We start from the raw sequence: 19898 nt of genomic DNA, 5'->3' as shown, positions 1-19898 counted from the left end.
GTTTTTAAATTATACAAAGCATTGTATGGTCTGAAACAAGCACCTAGGGCTTGGTACGACACACTTTCACAATTTCTCATTAATCATGGTTTCATCGTTGGTACTGTAGATAAAACTTTGTTTACCTTAGCCAAAAACAAACACATATTGTTAGTTCAGATTTATGTTGATGATATCATATTTGGGTTAACTAACCCCAAATTATGTGCAAAATTTGCTAAGTTAATGCAGGACCAGTTCGAGATGAGCATGATGGGAGAATTAACATTTTTCTTAGGACTTCAAATCAAGCAACTTGATACTGGAATCTTTATAAACCAAACTAAGTATACAAATGAACTACTGAAAAAGTTTGGGATGGAAACATGTTCTCCTGCTTCCACTCCTATGAGCTCATCTACTAAACTTGATAAAGATGAAGGGGGAATTTCAGTAGAGGTAACTCAGTATCGTGGTTTGATTGGTTCATTGTTATACCTTACTGCCAGTAGACCAGATATCATGTTTGCTGTTTGCATTTGTACTAGATTTCAATCAAACCCTAAACAATCACATTACATTGCTGGTAAAATAATTTTAAAATATCTTAAGGGTACTCAAAATGTAGGCCTCTGGTATCCCAAGGACTCGTCGTTTAATCTTATTGGATACACAGATGCTGATTATGCAGGATGTAAACTGGTTAGGAAAAGCACAAGTGGTTTTTGTCAATTTCTTGGTGATAGGTTGATCTCCTGGTTTAGCAAAAAGCAGACTTACATAGCGACGTCTACTGGAGAAGCTGAATATCTTGCTGCTGGAAGCTGTTGTTCTCAAATACTTTGGATACAGCAACAACTCAAAGACTATGGAGTTCAAGCCTCTGAATCACCTATATTTTGTGATAATACCAGTGCAATTGCTATATCACATAATCCAGTACTCCATTCCAGAACTAAACACATTGATATCAGACATCATTTTATCAGAGATCATGTGCAAAAGAAGAGCATTCGTCTGGAATACATTCCTACTGATCAGCAAGCAGCAGACATTTTTACAAAACCTCTGCCTGAGAATAAGTTTTCTTACTTTCGAAATACACTTGGATTGATAGATTTAACTTGATTACTTATCATCATCTGATATTTTGGCTTAACTTTTCCTCTGTGATTATTCAGTTTTTTATTTTGCAGAAGGTAAAAGCTGAACGATAGAGACAATCAGTAGACTTAAAATTTCATTAAAGATAATAGAAGCGGGGGCGTACATTTCTCACTTCTGTTTTAACGTAAACTCTCCAGGATGCCAACCAAGTGGTCAGCTCTCCAGTAGAGGTACGTAGAAACTCCTCTGAAAAAGCAATCTTTTTCAGAGTCTTTAGCTCCTTTAAGAGCATGAGAAGGTAGATGCCATCATCAGAGACAACGTCTGCACTATCAGCACTATGGAGACGTCGATAATATTTCGTCATCATTAACAACTCCTTGGTGGAAGATGTTCGCCCACTCTCGAAGGAGGACTTAAGCTCCTGGATTTTAGTCCAAGTAGCAAGTGTCTTCTTCAGCACTTTGTCTTCTATTGCCTTCTTTCTTGCAGCGGTCACCTCCCTCATGAACTCATCAGCCAAATCATGACTATTATCTCTTGCCATTTCTCTTAAGAATGATTATCTGGTTTACCCCAAGTTCATATTTATAGATGAAAACCAGGGACCAAAGCTCGAGAAAGTCTTGACTACAGTAGATATATGAAACATCCCATCTCAAGCTATCATCGGTTAAGTTACCAAGTATTTTCATTTAATAATTGCACTAATTTAGGTAGAACTTTATTCTGATCTTATGTGATTCTGTGTCAGATGCAAAAGATATTTTGTCTCATTAACAAAACAAGGCTTTCTTCAGTTTCCAGTAGAAGCTATCATAAGACGACTTACTTCCTTCTGAACTTAATCATTTATTCATTTTATTCTTCTAACATTGAGTTGTTTGCAGAAAGAAATAAAGGAACATCAAGTACTTCAACTGAAATTTTATTAGAAATTTTCCAGTACATTAAACAAAGCAAAAGTTACAGATATCTCAAGACAATCGAAACGTCTTCTGAAATTCTAGACTAATCAAGCTTATGTCTTCAGTAATATCAGCAGCTTGTAGTATTTTTGCAAAGTACTTCAGCAGAAGAAGGAGAGTCTTTTTCGAAAATAATCCAGCAAGCTTAGATCTTGCAAAGAATCTAGCAAGCTTGGGTCTTGTCAGCACTAATGTATAATCAGATATTTTACGGGGCATCATAGATGATTTCAGCATTATCGATCCACCAACACTCTCTTATTGCATTAGCATGCTTCTGTAAGGGATCGATGCTACATATCAATATCAATGAAAGCAAACAATCTTTTTGATTGTTGATATTACAACTCCAGGAGTATGATTCATGGATCATTATGTGCAGAACGACTTTTTCCAACATCTTCTTAGAAATCGCAGCAAGCTGTCTTCTGAACATTCTTGCTTCTGCATCTGGATCAGTTGTTACCTCTTCTTTCATTTGATTTTTATGTTTACTTAACCTTGTTTAACCCTTGCAGGTATTTATAGTGATATTCAAAGGAGATAAGGATCCTTGCGACTGTTCAAATTCAACGGTTTAAATTGAAAGATTGCCAAGAGTCGTTTAGCATTTAATATCCATTACTTCTGCATTAATTGAGGGGGAACATCTTTATGGCATTTATATTAGAAATTGATTTGTCTTTTCGATAAAACATTATACCTACCAGAAGTTGTTGAAGTGATGCATTTGTTTCAGCACCTTATCCACTTCCAGTAAATATTATCATAAAATGACAAATCAGCTTCTGTTTATTTAGCAACCGCCTCGGACAGCCCGCCAAATTTTTAAAATATTTTGAAATGAGTAGAGTAACTGACACTTTTGTCTCTCGCTCTCTCTCCTAACATATCGACACGTGTCCCTATGTTCACTAACAGCTGTATATTTTTCTTTAACCGTTCATTTTTTTTTTCACTACGCTTTACGAACTCAGATTATTTCCTTGCCTCTAGTGCTTTTTCGCATCTACTGCTAACATACTTCTATACTCTCTCAAATTTAGAAATGGCCGCAGCATATACTTTGAATGCTTATCAGGTGAATTTTGATTCTGTTCTCACTATTAAGGATGAGAATCTTGTCAAGATGTTCAAATCATTGGAAAAGTCTGGGCTTCGAATATTCTTGGAATCGCCTGCCGTTATCTACAAGTCTGCTCTTCTGGATTTCTATGCCAAAGCCGAAGTTGTGGAAGGGGAAGACATGTCCATCGCCTTGGCAAAGATTACCTATACACAGGGAAGACATGTCCATCGCCAGCAGCATCAATAGAAGAAAAAGACATTCAATGGGAGAAAACTCCATGGACTATCATGGAAAGATACTTAACCAATACATCATATGTATATGGTTCCTACAAATAAAGAGGATTTTATGAAAATCTTCTTTTATCTACAAAAAGTGTTGATATAACTCACTTTTTCAGTAATACCAAGCAAAAAGGAATTTATAACTTCACCAAATTTATTATCAAAAAGATAATATCTATTGAAGAATGGTGTATATCTTCATTGGTTGAAAAAGAATTCTATTCTGATACTCTAAAATGAGTTTTAAATTTAATTTTTTGGATTATATTGAGAGTTTTAATAAAACTCTATTTTATGAAAATGAGAAAAAGAAACATACATTTTTTTCTGAAAATCTGTGAAAATGTTTTCTATTATCTTGTCCCAAATTGGTTCTTTATATAGTGGAAGAATTTTGGTCCATCAGCAAAAATTTTGCCCTAAGTTTTCATAAAACCCATGAATACTTGGTTAAATGTTTTCCCAAGTATTAAAAAATCATTTTCTAAACATTGGATAGATGGAAAGACTCTATGTTTATTTTTCATGGAATTTGGAATCCCATGGATCTGGAGATGACAACCAGAATTCGGTTATACTGATGAAGGTATCCCTTGTCTATGAAGAGTCAGCTCTACTAAAATTTAGGATAAATTATTAAGAGAAGATCCAGCAACTGGAAAGCCTTATGGCTCTGAGACTATTCATCAAATGGAGGAAAAAATTTCATTATACCAAACAGAATTTAAAAATCAACAAGAGAAGAAGAAAGCCTCTGTGAGTCCTTTCAAGATTCTGCTCAGAAATATTCTGAGATATATTCAAAAGAAAAAAATGATTGAAGTTTATATCGAAGAAATGAAGAAGGATATTTATAAGAATATTGGACGTTCCGATTAAAAATCTGACAAATCTATGGCATCTGAATCTAGTGAAAATAAATTCATCCATCTAATGCAGATGCAAGATGTACAAGATTCAGAGGAGGATATTCCTCAATTTTCTCAAATTAATGATATTTTGGAAAATTTGGAAAACTCCATAAAGGACAATATTAAAGAAGATTAAATTATTCATATTTAATTATGATCGTTGTAGTGGAATCTCTTCATAGCTGGTGGTATATCACATCAACAAGTGGTGGCATATCACACTATAGACTTTTTGAATTTTATTACTAGTTGCTTTAATAAAGCATTGCACTGTTCGGTTATATTTTTAGTTTGGAATCCAGGATTTTATGTCCGGCTCTTCCATCTATTTATAGGTTCTTTCTGTGTTCTTAGAGGGCACAGTCGAGTTTGCTCCCCTCTATTCCCTTCATGTAAACAACTCATCTGAATCAATAAAAGCTTCCAATCTTCTGATTACAACTTTGTAAGTTTATTATTGTTTTTATTTTCTGTTTTTATTTACTGTTTAATTATTATATTTCATAGATTAGCCTGAATGACATGCTAAAGAATTCGTGGTAAATTATTAGCTTACTATGACATGATCTATATTTATTTGTAACTTGGAATTAAATTGAGATAATAAAAGATTTATTTAAATTTTTAGAATTAATGTAATATAAGAGTCTTTGGTTAGAACATAAAGTAAAAAGATGAACCAGGAAATGGTAAACACAAGGTTTAAATTTAACTAGGGAAAATAAATTCATCTTGTAGCCCTTCTGCCTCTTAGCCGAGAAATGGCGTTTAAGGCGTTTATGGGTGATTTTATGAATTTATGATTATATGAGATCTCGGTAAATCCTCTGTTATTTAATTTATTTGGTATATCTTTAATAAATCCTTTGTTAGAATTAAATTTATTGTGGAGATGCTAAGGAAAAACCAGTAGATGTTGGATTAGTACAAAACCAGTAGAACCAATAGATGTTGTAAAACAGAAGTACTTGTATCGCGCAAAATTGTTAGAATTAAATTTATTGAGGAGATGCGAAGGAAAAACCAGTAGATGTTGGATTAATACAAAACCAGTAGATGTTGTAAAACAGAAGTACTGGTATCGCGCTAAAACTTGCTCAAATAATTTCTTAGCTAAAATCAGAACTAGAAGGATACAAAATTCGAAATATACACTAACAGAATCTTGCGTATCTCAAAGTCTCTAAATATTACCGTTGATCTATTAACGTGATACCAGCATTTATTGCTTCATTAAATGCAATTAAATGCTATACAAGAACATTTAAGACGGTATACCATTTTTGGTATGAACTGCGACTGATTACTTTTAATGTATTCTGCAGGGTTCATTTTAAGCAATAAAGCTGAAACACCAAAAAGGAAAGAGTCGTTCAGTTTTTGAACGTTGAATAGATCCTATATATGGAGATGAAGAATTTTGTGGAGAGAAACGCAGCATTGAACAAAAATCTTAATTGAAAAACATCATTCGAGCATTGTTAGAACTTTCAGTTATCTAAAGAGCTCAACACTGAAAAAGGCAGCACACGCTTCATTGCATACTGTTGATCATTGAGATCATATTGTGCTAGCTACTTCAGTTATATCTTCTTAAGCTATTTATTTCATCAATTCATTGATAGAAGAATTTGTAACTGGAAAAGAGTCTTTTCTAGAATTTAAGATCATTCAAAAAGTTGAGTTGTAAAGCTAAGAGTTTCAATAGGCGAAGGGCAAGTCCAATTGAAGTGGGTGTGTACAATTGTTGTGTTGTATTCACCAAAGTATTTTAGTGATACCTTCTGGAAACAGAAGAAGGGGAGACGTAGAAGATTCATCTTCGAACTTCCAGAAACAAACCTTGTGCTATCTACTGCTTTTCGGCTTTATCATTTTTCACCCACTAACCAACATATCGTTTTCCGCACATTATCTTGTGATCTGCTGGTCTTTATACTTGAACAAGAATCGTTAAAATCTCTAACATGATTTTAGCACATCATTCGAAAGAATTTAATAAGTTGGCCATTGAGTTTATTCAACCCCCCTTCTAAACTCAACACGATCCTCAACAAGTGGTATCAGAGCAGAGTTATTCTTGTTCTGAAAAATATTTAACAGACATGGCTCATTTCAGCAAAGTTCCAATGTTCTCAAAAGAAGATTTCGATGATTGGAAATCAGAATGCACGCTCATCTTGCGGATCAAGATGATGACATGTGGTATGTCATGACTGATGGTCCATTAAAGATCTTAAAGCCAAATCCAGCTATTGCTATCACCGAAGGTGCACCTCAGATGCTTGAAAAACCAAGATATGAATGGACAAGTGGGGACAAGAAGAAAGCCAATCTTGACAACGTTGCGAAGGGCATTTTATACAAGACACTCGACAAAAATACCTTCAGCAAAATCAAGATGTGCCATACTGCCAAGGAAATCTGGGAAAAATTAATTCAGATTTGTGAAGGAAACGAAGAAACAAAGGAAAACAAACTGTCTGTAGCCATGCAGAAGTTTGTGAATATGAAGATGAGGGCTGGAGAAACTATGAATGAATTTGATGAACGATTCAGCAGCCTCGTCAATGAACTCCCAGCTCTTGGGAAAGACTTTGGCAATAGAGAAATTGCATTAAAGGTAATGAGAGGCCTACCCAGAGAATGGTACGTCAAAACAATGGCAATGAGAGCTTCCAAGGATCTCAACAAGTTAGAACTACACGACTAGTTCTCGGATTTAAAGGCATATGAGTTTGAACTTGAAGTTCGAAGTGGAGAAGAGCCCTTAGCAAATCCACCAACCAAAGCTCTCGCAGCTATTGCTAACTCTACTGCTACAGTTGCTCCAAGCTCATCTTCTGCTACTGCTTTAGAGAACACTTCTGAGAGAAGTGCTGAACAGATAAGCAATGACGTAATGCCATTATTTGTTAAAAAGATTTCCAGATTCATGAGAAAGAATCATAGAACATTTCAAAGTCCCAACCGCAATTTAAAAAAGGAATCATCACCTAGTGATATGGCATGCTTTAACCGTGGAAAAGTTGGACACTTCATTGCTGATTGTCCAAAACCAAAGAAGGATGACCAGAGAAAGAAGGGTGTCAAACGCAATGATAAAAAGACCAGAAGTGTGGGGACCCGGGCTCTAACTCATTTTTTTTTTGGATTTATTGGATCTTTGCTCGAAAATGTGGGTCAAAATTTTGCTTTTAACATTAATTCAAATGTATAATTAAAACATAATATGTCTCTATAATAATTAACCAACATAATGTACATACAAATCTGTTTAGTACAAATATTCACTAGTATTCAAATACCAACTACACACATATGTAGTACAAGTATAGTAGGAAAACACTAAAAATCTTCAACGCCCGAGATCTCCACGCTATCATCAATCTCTCATCTAGCTAGAGACCCAGATCCTGCCCCACCTGTTGCCATGCACACATACAGACACGACAACAGCCGGATCACTCCGGTGAGAATAATCCCAGTATAAAACATGTATGCATGCAATGTAATAATCATATACAAAAGCATAGCATATATCAAGTAACATGAATTAGAATCTAAACATGTAAAGGAATACAAATCTGTATTCAACATTTAGTTCTTGACTCTATTCATTTCTAATCTAGGGATCCCGGTGTGAATAAGACGGTCTATCACCTACCCAACCACTCGGGGTGACGGTACGTCTTATTCCTAGACTTCGGTCAACTCTGTATCGAGGGTCTACACATAGAGAAAATCAACTACTATGCGTCGATACACCGAAACGTCTAGTTTTGGCCGATCTGCCAATATCTCCTATCTCAGGACTTGAATATAAATCAATAAACAAGACATTACATAATCAAATGTAATAACAATCTAGTATGTGATTTAGGGAAACTCGTATCAAATCTGAATCGAGTTGTGCAATCCCGTGACCACATGAATTATACCTTTCTTGTCGAATAGTCGGTGTCGTAGTCGAAGTCTTGAGTTCACAATAGCCAATACAAATCTGAAATGGCATAATCAATGTGCACTCTATCAATATACATCTCAAGCAACTCAATATACAAGGCTGAAATCGGTTTCAATACAATTTGACGGCATAACGGCGTGATTTCTCGATACCGATAACTCAATCTCAACATAACAATAATCGATTAACCTCAACAACTCAACATCAATAGCACAATCATTTCAACTCTGAAAATCTGTATAATCTCTCATAATACATGCTGGAATTTCGAATTACTCACATACGGTATCCGAAAATCAATCCGGTAACGAATATACCAAGCTCCATCATGTTAACAACACATATTCTAACTCCATTCTGAATTTCCCCCAACATGAATATCTGAAACATGCTGAAATATAACAAAACTTACCTCTTCTTGTAGTCTTCAAAGAGAGGAGTCCAAATCTATGCTTGGATTTAAGTTTGAAGGTATAAATCTTATACAACCATGCTTATAAGCTTGAAAGAATTTAGGAGTTGGAATGGGTTCGCTCGGTTCTGCTGATAGAAATGAAGAAGAAGTGATTCAACTCAACAATTATATATATATATGCCATGTGTCAACATTAAAATCGAAGGTGGCATTCTCGCATGCAGCACCGCGGGTGCGGTCCTCTTGCACTGCGGGTGCGCTCATGCTTCGGCAACTCCATTATTTTCTCAAATTAACAACCGCGGGTGCGGTGCCATACAAGACCGCGGGTGCGGTGATGTTACGAATAAAATCTGCCATCTTACTGTCCATACACCGCAGGCGCGGTGTTTCCTATCACCGCAGGTGCGGTGTGGCTTCGGCCATGCTTCAATCAAAATTCCATAATTCATGACCTATTTGATATTTTCATCATACGACATGCATTCTCATATTCTCCAAGTCGTACTTCAATAAAGATTAATAATCTCGAGCCTTACATTTCTCCCCCTCTTAGACAGGAGTTCGTCCTCGAACTCGTAAACAATTAATCATGCAAGTATATACAAAAGCAGTATAACTAAAACTGAAATAGGGACTCACATCATATGAATAGCTCGGGGTGTCTCTGTCTCACATCAGACTCTGTCTCCCAAGTCGCTTCCTCGATGCCATGACGACTCCATTGAACCTTCACAAGCGGAATAGTTTTGGTTCTAAGCTGTTTCTCTTTCCAATCAAGAATCTGTATCGGTCTTTCAACATAGCTCAGAGTCTGATCTAGCTCGGCTTCTTCAGGCTGAATGACATGAGAATCATCTGGCATATATCTGCGCAACATCGATACATGAAAAACATCATGAATACCAGATAATGAAGGAGGAAGAGCAAGTCTGTAAGCTCGATCGCCCATCTTCTCAAGGATCTCATACGGACCGACGTATCTAGGAGACAACTTCCCTTTCTTGCCAATCTGACAACGCCTCTGAAAGGTGAAATCTTCAAAAATACTCTGTCTCCCTGCTCAAATACCAACGTTCTGCGTCTGACATTGGCGTATGTTGCTTGCCTATCCTGTGCCGTCTTCATTCGCTTCTAAATGATCTTCACTTTCTCGATCATCTCACGAATCATATCCGGCCCCAACTCTGGTACCTCAGAGATATCATCCCAGTACAACGGAGATCTGCACTTCTTTCCGTATAAATCTTCGAACGGTGCCATCTCAATGCTAGTCTGATAGCTGTTGTTGTATGAAAACTCACACAACGGCAATGAATCTTGCCAATTAGTACCAAAGTCTAGTACTACAGCTCTCAACATGTCCTCTAAGGTCTGGATAGTCCGCTCTGACTGTCCGTCTGTCTGAGGATGATAAGCAGTGCTCAGGTGTAAAGTCGTACCCAAAGCCTGCTGCAAGCTGTGCCAAAAGTGAGAAGTAAATCGTGGATCACGATCTGATACGATCGACTTCGGCACACCGTGCAATCTGACGACCTCTCTGACATACAACTCTGCCATCTGATCGTGTCGATATGTCATTCTGTACGGGATGAAACAGGCAGATTTGGTCAGTCTGTCAATGATGACCCAAATCGAGTCACAGACCCGCGAAGATCGAGGTAACTTCGTCACAAAATCCATGGAAATGTGATCCCATTTCCATTCAGGAACAGACAAACTCTGAAGTAAACCTCCGGGCTTCTTTCTTTCTGCCTTCACCTGCTGGCAATTCAAACATTTAGACACAAATTCTGCAATATCTGTCTTCATCTGCTTCCACCAGAATTGTGTTTTCAAATCATTGTACATCTTCCTGCCACCAGGATGAATGCTGAACCGACTACCGTGTGCCTCTGCCATGATCTGTCGTCTCAAATCGGGAATATCTGGTACTACTAGACGGTTATTCACATACAGAACAGAATCTCTAACCTGATACTCTGATATATGACCAGCTCTGACCATATCAATCGATTTCTGAACGCTCGGATCAGTTCTCTGCGCTTCTTTGACCCTCAAAATCAGATCTGGCTCAATCTGAATGGCAGCAAGTCGCAACGGTCTACTCTCTGTATCAAATGTCAACCTAGACAAGCAACAATCCTCTACTAAATTCGATACACCTACTGTCGACAAGGAAAGAGCACATACCTTTCGACTCAAGGCGTCTGCCGCTGCATTCGACTTCCCTGGATAGTACTTGATCTCGCAATCAAAATCTTTCAGTAGATCAAGCCATCGTCGATGCCTCATGTTAAACTCTGACTGGGCAAAGAGGTACTTCAGGCTCTTATGATCGGAATAGATCTCAAATTTCTCGCCATACAGATAATGGCGCCAGATCTTGAGTGCAAAGACAACCGCCGCCAATTCAAGATCATGAATCGGATAACGGGTCTCGTGCGGCTTCAGCTGTCTAGAGGCGTATGCTATCACGTGCCCTCGCTGCATAAGAACACATCCTAGCCCTCTGTGAGATGCATCACAATATAAAACGAACTCACCTATACCTGAAGGAATTGTCAAGACATGCGCACTAGTCAGCCTCTTCTTCAACTCTACAAAACTGGCTTCACAATTTTCGGACCACACAAATGGCATGTTCTTCTGTGTCAACTGGGTGATTGGCTTCGCAATACTGGAGAAATCTTTGATAAAACGGCGGTAGTACCCGGCTAGACCCATGAAACTGCGTATCTCCGGCACAGAAGTCGGTCTCGGCCAACTGATCACAGCCTCAACTTTACTCGGATCTACCGCAATACCATCTCCAAATATAATGTGCCCCAAAATGACAACCTGCTTCAGCCAGAATTCGCACTTGGACAATTTGGCGTATAACTGCTCTTTTCTCAAAGTCTGCAATACAATCCTCAGATGATCTGCATGCTCAGTCAGACTCTTCGAATATACCAAAATATCATCAATGAACACAATCACAAAATCATCTAAATATCTCTGAAAGATGCGGTTCATCAAACTCATAAATACCGCTGGTGCATTCGTCAAACCAAAAGGCATAACAATAAACTCGTAGTGCCCATACCTGGTTCGGAATGCAGTCTTCGGAATATCAACGTCTCTAACTCTGAGCTGATGATACCCTGATCTCAAATCAATCTTCGAGTAAACCGAAGATCCTTCAAGCTGATCAAATAAGTCATCGATGCGAGGCAAATGATACTTGTTCTTTACTGTTGCCTTGTTCAACTGTCTGTAATCAATACATAACCGCATCGAACCATCTTTCTTTCGAACAAATAGCACCGGAGCACCCCAAGGTGATACACTCGGTCTGATGTATCCCTTGGACAGAAGGTCTTCTAACTGTGCTTTCAACTCTTTCAGCTCTATTGGTGCCATCCTATACGGAGCTCTCGAAATAGGAACAGAACCGGGCATAAGATCTATGCTGAAATCAACCTCTCGGGCTAGAGGTAACCCCGGTATCTCATCTGGAAATATATCTGCAAACTCACAAACTACTGGCAGATCTGCCAATGCTGGGCTCGACTTCAGTAGATCTACTGAATATACGAGAAAGCCCTCTGCTCCTCTTTGAAGCAATCTACTCATAGTCAGAGCAGATACTAAGGGAATCCGAGATCTGGAACCCTTTCCATAGAATTTCCACTCATCTGTCATTTCGGGTCTGAATCTGACAATCTTGTGGAAACAATCTACAGTGGCCCTGTACTTGGTTAACAAATCTATGCCAACTATACAGTCAAAATCAGTTAAACCAAGTACTACACAATCTAGATCAATCTCATGCCCCTCAAACTGAAGCATACAGTGTCTAACAGTAGTCACAGATATCAGACCACTTCCCAACGGAGAAGCTATAGACACTACAGTCGACAGAGACTCAACAGGCAATGAATTCTCAATGCAAAATTCTCAGATATGAATGTATGTGATGCACCTGTGTCAATCAACACATATGCAGGATAACCGCAAAGAAAACAGTTACCTGCTATCACGTCATCGGGCGTATCCTGAGCCTGCTCCTCTGTCAAGGCAAATACCCTAGCCTGCTGTCAGGGAGGTTGACTCACTGTCTGACTACCTCCTGGTCTCTGCTGGGTCTGTGCAGATGGTGGCTGGAAAGAGTGTACAGAGGATGTCTGTCTCTCAATCTGTGACGCTGGTGCTGATGACCCGGTATTCTGGAATCGTTGTGCACCTCTCTGGGGACAAACTCTGGCGAAGTGTCCCGGTTGCCTACAGATGTTGCAGCGTCCCATAACTCCTTGACACTGCTCCGTGGCATGTCGCCCTCCGCACGAACTACAATACGCGCCACTATAATCTGAACCATGACCTCTCTGTCGAGATCCACTTGAGCTCGATGAACTACTCCCGGATTTCTTAAACTGCTTGCCCTTAGCCTTCAGAAATTCCTTCTTGCCACTACTACTAGATCCACTATCAAATCGAGGAGGAGGTGGTGGAAACTGAACGGCAGTAGGCTGTGGCTGTGGCTGTCTCTGCCCCTGAACACTGTAGGAAGCCTCTCGCTGCCTGATCAAACCAGCCTCTGCTCCCTTCGCTCGGTTCAGTGCCTCTGAAAAAGTATTGGGTCTCCCGGTGTTCACCAAAGTAAAGACATCTGGGTTCAACCCGTTGATGAACTGATCGGCCACTGCCTCATCGTTCCCTGCCACATGCGGTGCAAATCGAAGCAATGCAGAAAATTTAGCAACATACTCCTCGATATTCCACTGTCCCTGTCTTAAATTCGCGAATTCAGCCCCTTTGTCTTTTCGGTAGGAGACGGGGAAGAAGCGTTGATAGAACTCATCCTTGAAGACTTTCCACATAATGTCAATGCCTCGGTGCCCCAAGGCTCTCTTCGCAGTCAACCACCAGCTCTTTGCAACCTCTTGCAGCTGATGCCCTATCAATTTCACACGTCGCTCATCAGTATATGCCATAGACTCAAACAACATCTCGATATCATCAAGCCAGCTCTCGCACTCTACTGCACTCTCTGTGCCCTTCAGCGTAGGAGGATGGAAAGACTGAAACCTCTTCAGTAAGGTCTCCATCGGCGTAGCGGTGACATCCATCTGTGCACCTGATGTGCTACCCTGCTCCGGCTGTGGTATACGTCTAGGCGGCATAAATCTGATTATCAAACTGATTAGTATACAATCAATACCATTTGTCTCAGCCCTCCTCTGATCATATACCTCTGATCGAGAATCGGTTCTGATTCAGGCTTGACAAGTATATGCTGTAAATCAATTCAGATAATGCAACAATATACAATAGGGAAAGCAATAAATCATGCTAGCACATCAAAAGCAAGGAAGATGACTCGATCTACCCCGCTCATTCTATTCTATCTCAGTCTACAGAACCTATAGCTCTGATACCACCTGTTGTGGGGACCCGGGCTCTAACTCATTTCTTTTGGGATTTATTGGATCTTTGCTCGAAAATGTGGGTCAAAATTTTGCTTTTAACATTAATTCAAATGTATAATTAAAACATAATCTGTCTCTATAATAATTAACCAACATAATGTACATACAAATCTGTTTAGTACAAACATTCACTAGTATTCAAATACCAACTACACACATAAGTAGTACAAGTCTAGTAGGAAAACACTAGAAATCTTCAACGCCCGAGATCTCCACGCTATCATCAATCTCTCATCTAGCTCGAGACCCAGATCCTGCCCCACCTGTTGCCATGCACACATACAGACACGACAACAGCCGGATAACTCCGGTGAGAATAATCCCAGTATAAAACATGTATGCATGCAATGTAATAATCATATACAAAAGCATAGCATATATCAAGTAACATGAATTAGAATCTAAACATGTAAAGGAATACAAATCTGTATTCAACATTTAGTTCTTGACTCTATTCATTTCTAATCTAGGGATCCCGGTGTGAATAAGACGGTCTATCACCTACCCAACCACTCGGGGTGACGGTACGTCTTATTCCTAGACTTCGGTCAACTCTGTATCGAGGGTCTACACATAGAGAAAATCTACTACTATGTGTCGATACACCGAAACGTCTAGTTTTGGCCGATCTGTCAATATCTCCTATCTCAGGACTTGAATATAAATCAATAAACAAGACATTACATAATCAAATGTAATAACAATCTAGTATGTGATTTAGGGAAACTCGTATCAAATCTGAATCGAGTTGTGCAATCCCGTGACCACATGAATTATACCTTTCTTGTCGAATAGTCGGTGTCGTAGTCGAAGTCTTGAGTTCACAATAGCCAATACAAATCTGAAATGGCATAATCAATGTGCACTCTATCAATATACATCTCAAGCAACTCAATATACAAGGCTGAAATCGGTTTCAATACAATTTGACGGCGTAACGACGTGATTTCTCGATACCGATAACTCAATCTCAACATATCAATAATCTATTAACCTCAACAACTCAACATCAATAGCACAATCATTTCAACTCTGAAAATCTGCATAATCTCTCATAATACATGATGGAATTTCGAATTACTCACATACGGTATCCGAAAATCAATCCGGTAACGAATATACCAAGCTCCATCATGTTAACAACACATATTCTAACTCAATTCTGAATTTCCCCCAACATGAATATCTGAAACATGCTGAAATATAACAAAACTTACCTCTTCTTGTAGTCTTCAAAGAGAGGAGTCTAAATCTATGCTTGGATTTAAGTTTGAAGGTATAAATCTTATACAACCATGCTTATAAGCTTGAAAGAATTTAGGAGTTGGAATGGGTTCGCTCGGTTCTGCTGATAAAAATGAAGAAGAAGTGATTCAACTCAACAATTATATATATATATATATATATATATATATATATATATATATATATATATATATATATATGCCTTGTGTCAACATTAAAATCGAAGGTGGCATTCTCGCATGCAGCACCGCGGGTGCGGTCCTCTTGCACCGCGGGTGCGCTCATGCTTCGGCAACTCCATTATTTTCTCAAATTAACAACCGCGGGTGCGGTGCCATACAAGACCGCGGGTGCGGTGATGTTACGAATAAAATCTGTCATCTTACTGTCCATACACCGCATGCGCGGTGTTTCCTATCACCGCAGGTGCGGTGTGGCTTCGGCCATGCTTCAATCAAAATTCCATAATTCATGACCTATTTGATATTTTCATCTTACGATATGCATTCTCATATTCTCCAAGTCGTACTTCAATAAAGATTAATAATCTCGAGCCTTACAAGAAGAGACAGGAAGGCAATGATTGCAGAAAAAAGTAAGTCCAAATGGGCAGACTCAAGTTCTGAATCTTCTGTAGTCAAGACTTTCTCGAGCTTTGGTCCCTAGTTTTCATCTATAAATATGAACTTGGGGTAAACCAGATAATCATTCTTAAGAGAAATGGCAAGAGATAATAGTCATGATTTGGCTGATGAGTTCATGAGGGAGGTGACCGCTGCAAGAAAGAAGGCAATAGAAGACAAAGTGCTGAAGAAGACACTTGCTACTTGGACTAAAATCCAGGAGCTTAAGTCCTCCTTCGAGAGTGGGCGAACATCTTCCACCAAGGAGTTGTTAATGATGACGAAATATTATCGACGTCTCCATAGTGCTGATAGTGCAGACGTTGTGAAAGTGATGAAGATGAGATCAAATTTCTGATGGCAAATACTGATTCAACCTCGACATCTAGGTTTTTCTAATCATTTGTTACCAAATCATGTTTTTAAATTATATAAAGCATTGTATGTCCTAACAATATGTGTTTGTTTTTGGAAAAGGTAAACAAAGTTTTATCTACAGTAACAGCGATGAAACCATGATTAATGAGAAATTGTGAAAGTGTGTCGTACCAAGCCCTAGGTGCTTGTTTCAGACCATACAATGCTTTATATAATTTAAAAACATGATTTGGTAACAAATGATTAGAAAAACCTGGATGTCGAGGTTGAATCAGTATTTGCCATCAGAAATTTGATCTCATCTTCATCACTTTCACAACGTCTGCACTATCAGCACTATGGAGACGTTGATAATATTTCGTCATCATTAACAACTCCTTGGTGGAAGATGTTCGCCCACTCTCGAAGGAGGACTTAAGCTCCTGGATTTTAGTCCAAGTAGCAAATGTCTTCTTCAGCACTTTGTCTTCTATTGCCTTCTTTCTTGCAGCGGTCACCTCCCTCATGAACTCATCAGCCAAATCATGACTATTATCTCTTGCTATTTCTCTTAAGAATGATTATCTGGTTTACCCCAAGTTCATATTTATAGATGAAAACCAGGGACCAAAGCTCGAGAAAGTCTTGACTACAGTAGATATATGAAACATCCCATCTCAAGCTATCATCGGTTCAGTTACCAAGTATTTTCATTTAATAATTGCATTAATTTAGGTAGAACTTTATTCTGATCTTCTGTGATTCTGTGTCAGATGCTAAAGATATTTTGTCTCATTAACAAAACAAGGCTTTCTTCAGTTTCCAGTAGAAGCTATCATAAGACGACTTACTTCCTTCTGAACTTAATCATTTATTCATTTTATTCTTCTAACATTGAGTTGTTTGCAGAAAGAAATAAAGGAACATCAAGTACTTCAACTGAAATTTTATTAGAACTTTTCCAGTACATTAAACAAAGCAAAAGTTACAGATATCTCAAGACAATCGAAACGTCTTCTGAAATTCTAGACTAATCAAGCTTATGTCTTCAGTAATATCAGCAGCTTGTAGTATTTTTGCAAAGTACATCAGCAGAAGAAGGAGAGTCTTTTTCGAAAATAATCCAGCAAGCTTAGGTCTTGCAAAGAATCTAGCAAGCTTGGGTCTTGTCAGCACTAATGTATAATCAGATATTTTACGGGGCATCATAGATGATTTCAGCATTATCGATCCACTAGCACTCTCTTATTGCATTAGCATGCTTCTGGAAGGGATCGATGCTACATATCAATATCAATGAAAGCAAACAATCTTTTTGATTGTTGATATTACAACTCCAGGAGTATGATCCATGGATCATTATGTGCAGAACGACTTTTTCCAACATCTTCTTCGAAATCGCAGCAAGCTGTCTTCTGAACATTCTTGCTTCTGTTTCTGGATCAGTTGTTACCTCTTCTTTCATTTGATTTTTATGTTTACTTAACCTTGTTTAACCCTTGCAGGTATTTATAGTGATATTCAAAGGAGATAAGGATCATTGCGACTGTTCAAATTTAACAGTTTAAATTGAAAGATTGCCAAGAGTCGTTTAGCATTTAATATCCATTACTACTGCATTAATTGAGGGGGAACATCTTTATGGCATTTATATTAGAAACTGATTTGTCTTTTCGATAAAGCAGTATACCTACCAGAAGTTGTTGAAGTGCTGCATTTGTTTCAGCACCTTATCCACTTCCAGTAGATATTATCATAAAATGACAAATCAGCTTCTGTTTATTTAGCAACCGCCTCGGACAGCCCGCCAAATTTTTAAAATATTTTGAAATGAGTAGGGTAACTGACACTTTTGTCTCTCTCTCTCTCTCTCTCTTCTAACATATCGACACGTGTCCTTATGTTCACTGACGGCTGTATATTTTGCTTTAACCGTTCTTTTTTTTTCACTACGCTTTACGAACTCAGATTATTTCCTTGCCTCTACTGCTTTTTCGCATCTACTGCTAACATACTTCTATACTCTCTCAAATTTAGAAATGGCCGCAGCATATACTTTGAATGCTTATCAGGTGAATTTTGATTCTGTTCTCACTATTAAGGATGAGAATCTTGTCAAGATGTTCAAATCATTGAAAAAGTCTGGGCTTCGAATATTCTTGGAATCGCCTGCCATTATCTACAAGTCTGCTCTTCTGGATTTCTATGCCAAAGCCGAAGTTGTGGAAGGCAAGATTACCTATACACAGGGAAGACATGTCCATCGCCTTGGGAAAGATTACCTATACATAGGGAAGACATGTCCATCGCCTTCTCGGACATTTCAAAGGAAGACATGTCCATCGCCTTGGCAAAATTTTGAGCCACTGGAGAAGAACTTTCACCCTCTTGCTTCAAAAAGCTACTGAAAATTGAGTACCAGGTACTCGCTGATATAGTAGCAAAAGCCTTGTTAGTTAAGGCTGGAACCTTTGACAAACTAACAAAAGAAAAGGTTCAAGTGATGGTGGCCATCACATCAGAAAAGAAAATGGATCGGGGACGATTTCTGTTTCGCATTATGAAGGATATGATTCCCAGGAAAAGTACTGGATTTGCTGTACAAATCAGTAAAATGTTGAAAGATGCTGGTTTTCCTGGAACAGCAGAAGAGGATGGCTCTTCGGTAACAATGACTGATGCTGATAACGTGCTTACTTTAAGGCCAAAGCTAACCGTTGGTGAGTTTGTAGCCATTAAGAAGGAGATTGGAGAGTCTCAAATTGAGAAGCAGAAGAAAATTAAACGAAAAAGAGTTGTGGTCTTGTCTGATTCTGACAAAACAGAATTTGGAGAATCAGCAGCATCCACTCAGCAAGCTTCACTGCCTCCCACCCCAGCTAAGAAGAAGCCTCGTACAACAATCCGCATCAAGAAAACAGCGGCTCTTTCCGAAATGGCGAATGTTCCTCTCCACCAAGTTTTTCCATCTGTTGTTTCATCCACCAAAGCCAAACCTATTGAATCAGGGCCTTCGCCTGCTCAAAGCTTCAGACCAACTTCTAGTTTGGTCATTCGAGAATCAGCTACTGGTTCTTCTGCTTTTAAACCAGTAATCTCTACCTCTTCTGAAAAAGGGAAAGGTAAGATTACTGAGGTGTCTGAATCACCGGTGGCTCCCTCCTCAATCCAAACAGCAATAAATCTACATCTGGAAGAAGTTGAGATCTCAACTAGAGAAGATATGAAATTTTTTGACGATTGGCTTAAGGTACGAGTCTACCACCCAATCACATGTTTGAAAACTACTGGTGTTTTTGCTCAAACAGTAGAAAATAAGAAAAAGTTTTTTGATGCTGCCGGGACACGAAATGTGATAGAAGCTATAAATCATCGCATTTACTTTCTGGAAAAATTCAAAATGCAGAAGATGGACACTGTTCTGAAAACCTTAAAGTCAAATTTTGACTCTGCAAATCCTACTGCTTTTCATGACCAGAATGTCTTTCAAATTTTGTCG

At 38.6% G+C, this 19898-nt stretch overlaps 1 protein-coding gene across 1 annotated transcript; it reads left to right on the top strand.

The window, feature by feature from the left end:
• Positions 1 to 6485: 6485 nt before the first annotated feature.
• Positions 6486 to 7031, top strand: LOC140827367 (uncharacterized). The gene has a single exon (XM_073190031.1). The coding sequence runs from the start codon at positions 6486 to 6488 to the stop codon at positions 7029 to 7031; it is 546 nt and encodes a 181-aa protein (XP_073046132.1).
• The last annotated feature ends 12867 nt before the right edge of the window (positions 7032 to 19898 follow it).

The sequence above is a fragment of the Primulina eburnea genome, chromosome 3 (assembly GCF_022965805.1).
Source record: "Primulina eburnea isolate SZY01 chromosome 3, ASM2296580v1, whole genome shotgun sequence".
Lineage (NCBI taxonomy): Eukaryota > Viridiplantae > Streptophyta > Magnoliopsida > Lamiales > Gesneriaceae > Primulina > Primulina eburnea.
Note: the sequence above shows the minus strand (reverse complement) of the source record. Positions and strands in the feature narration are given on the sequence as shown.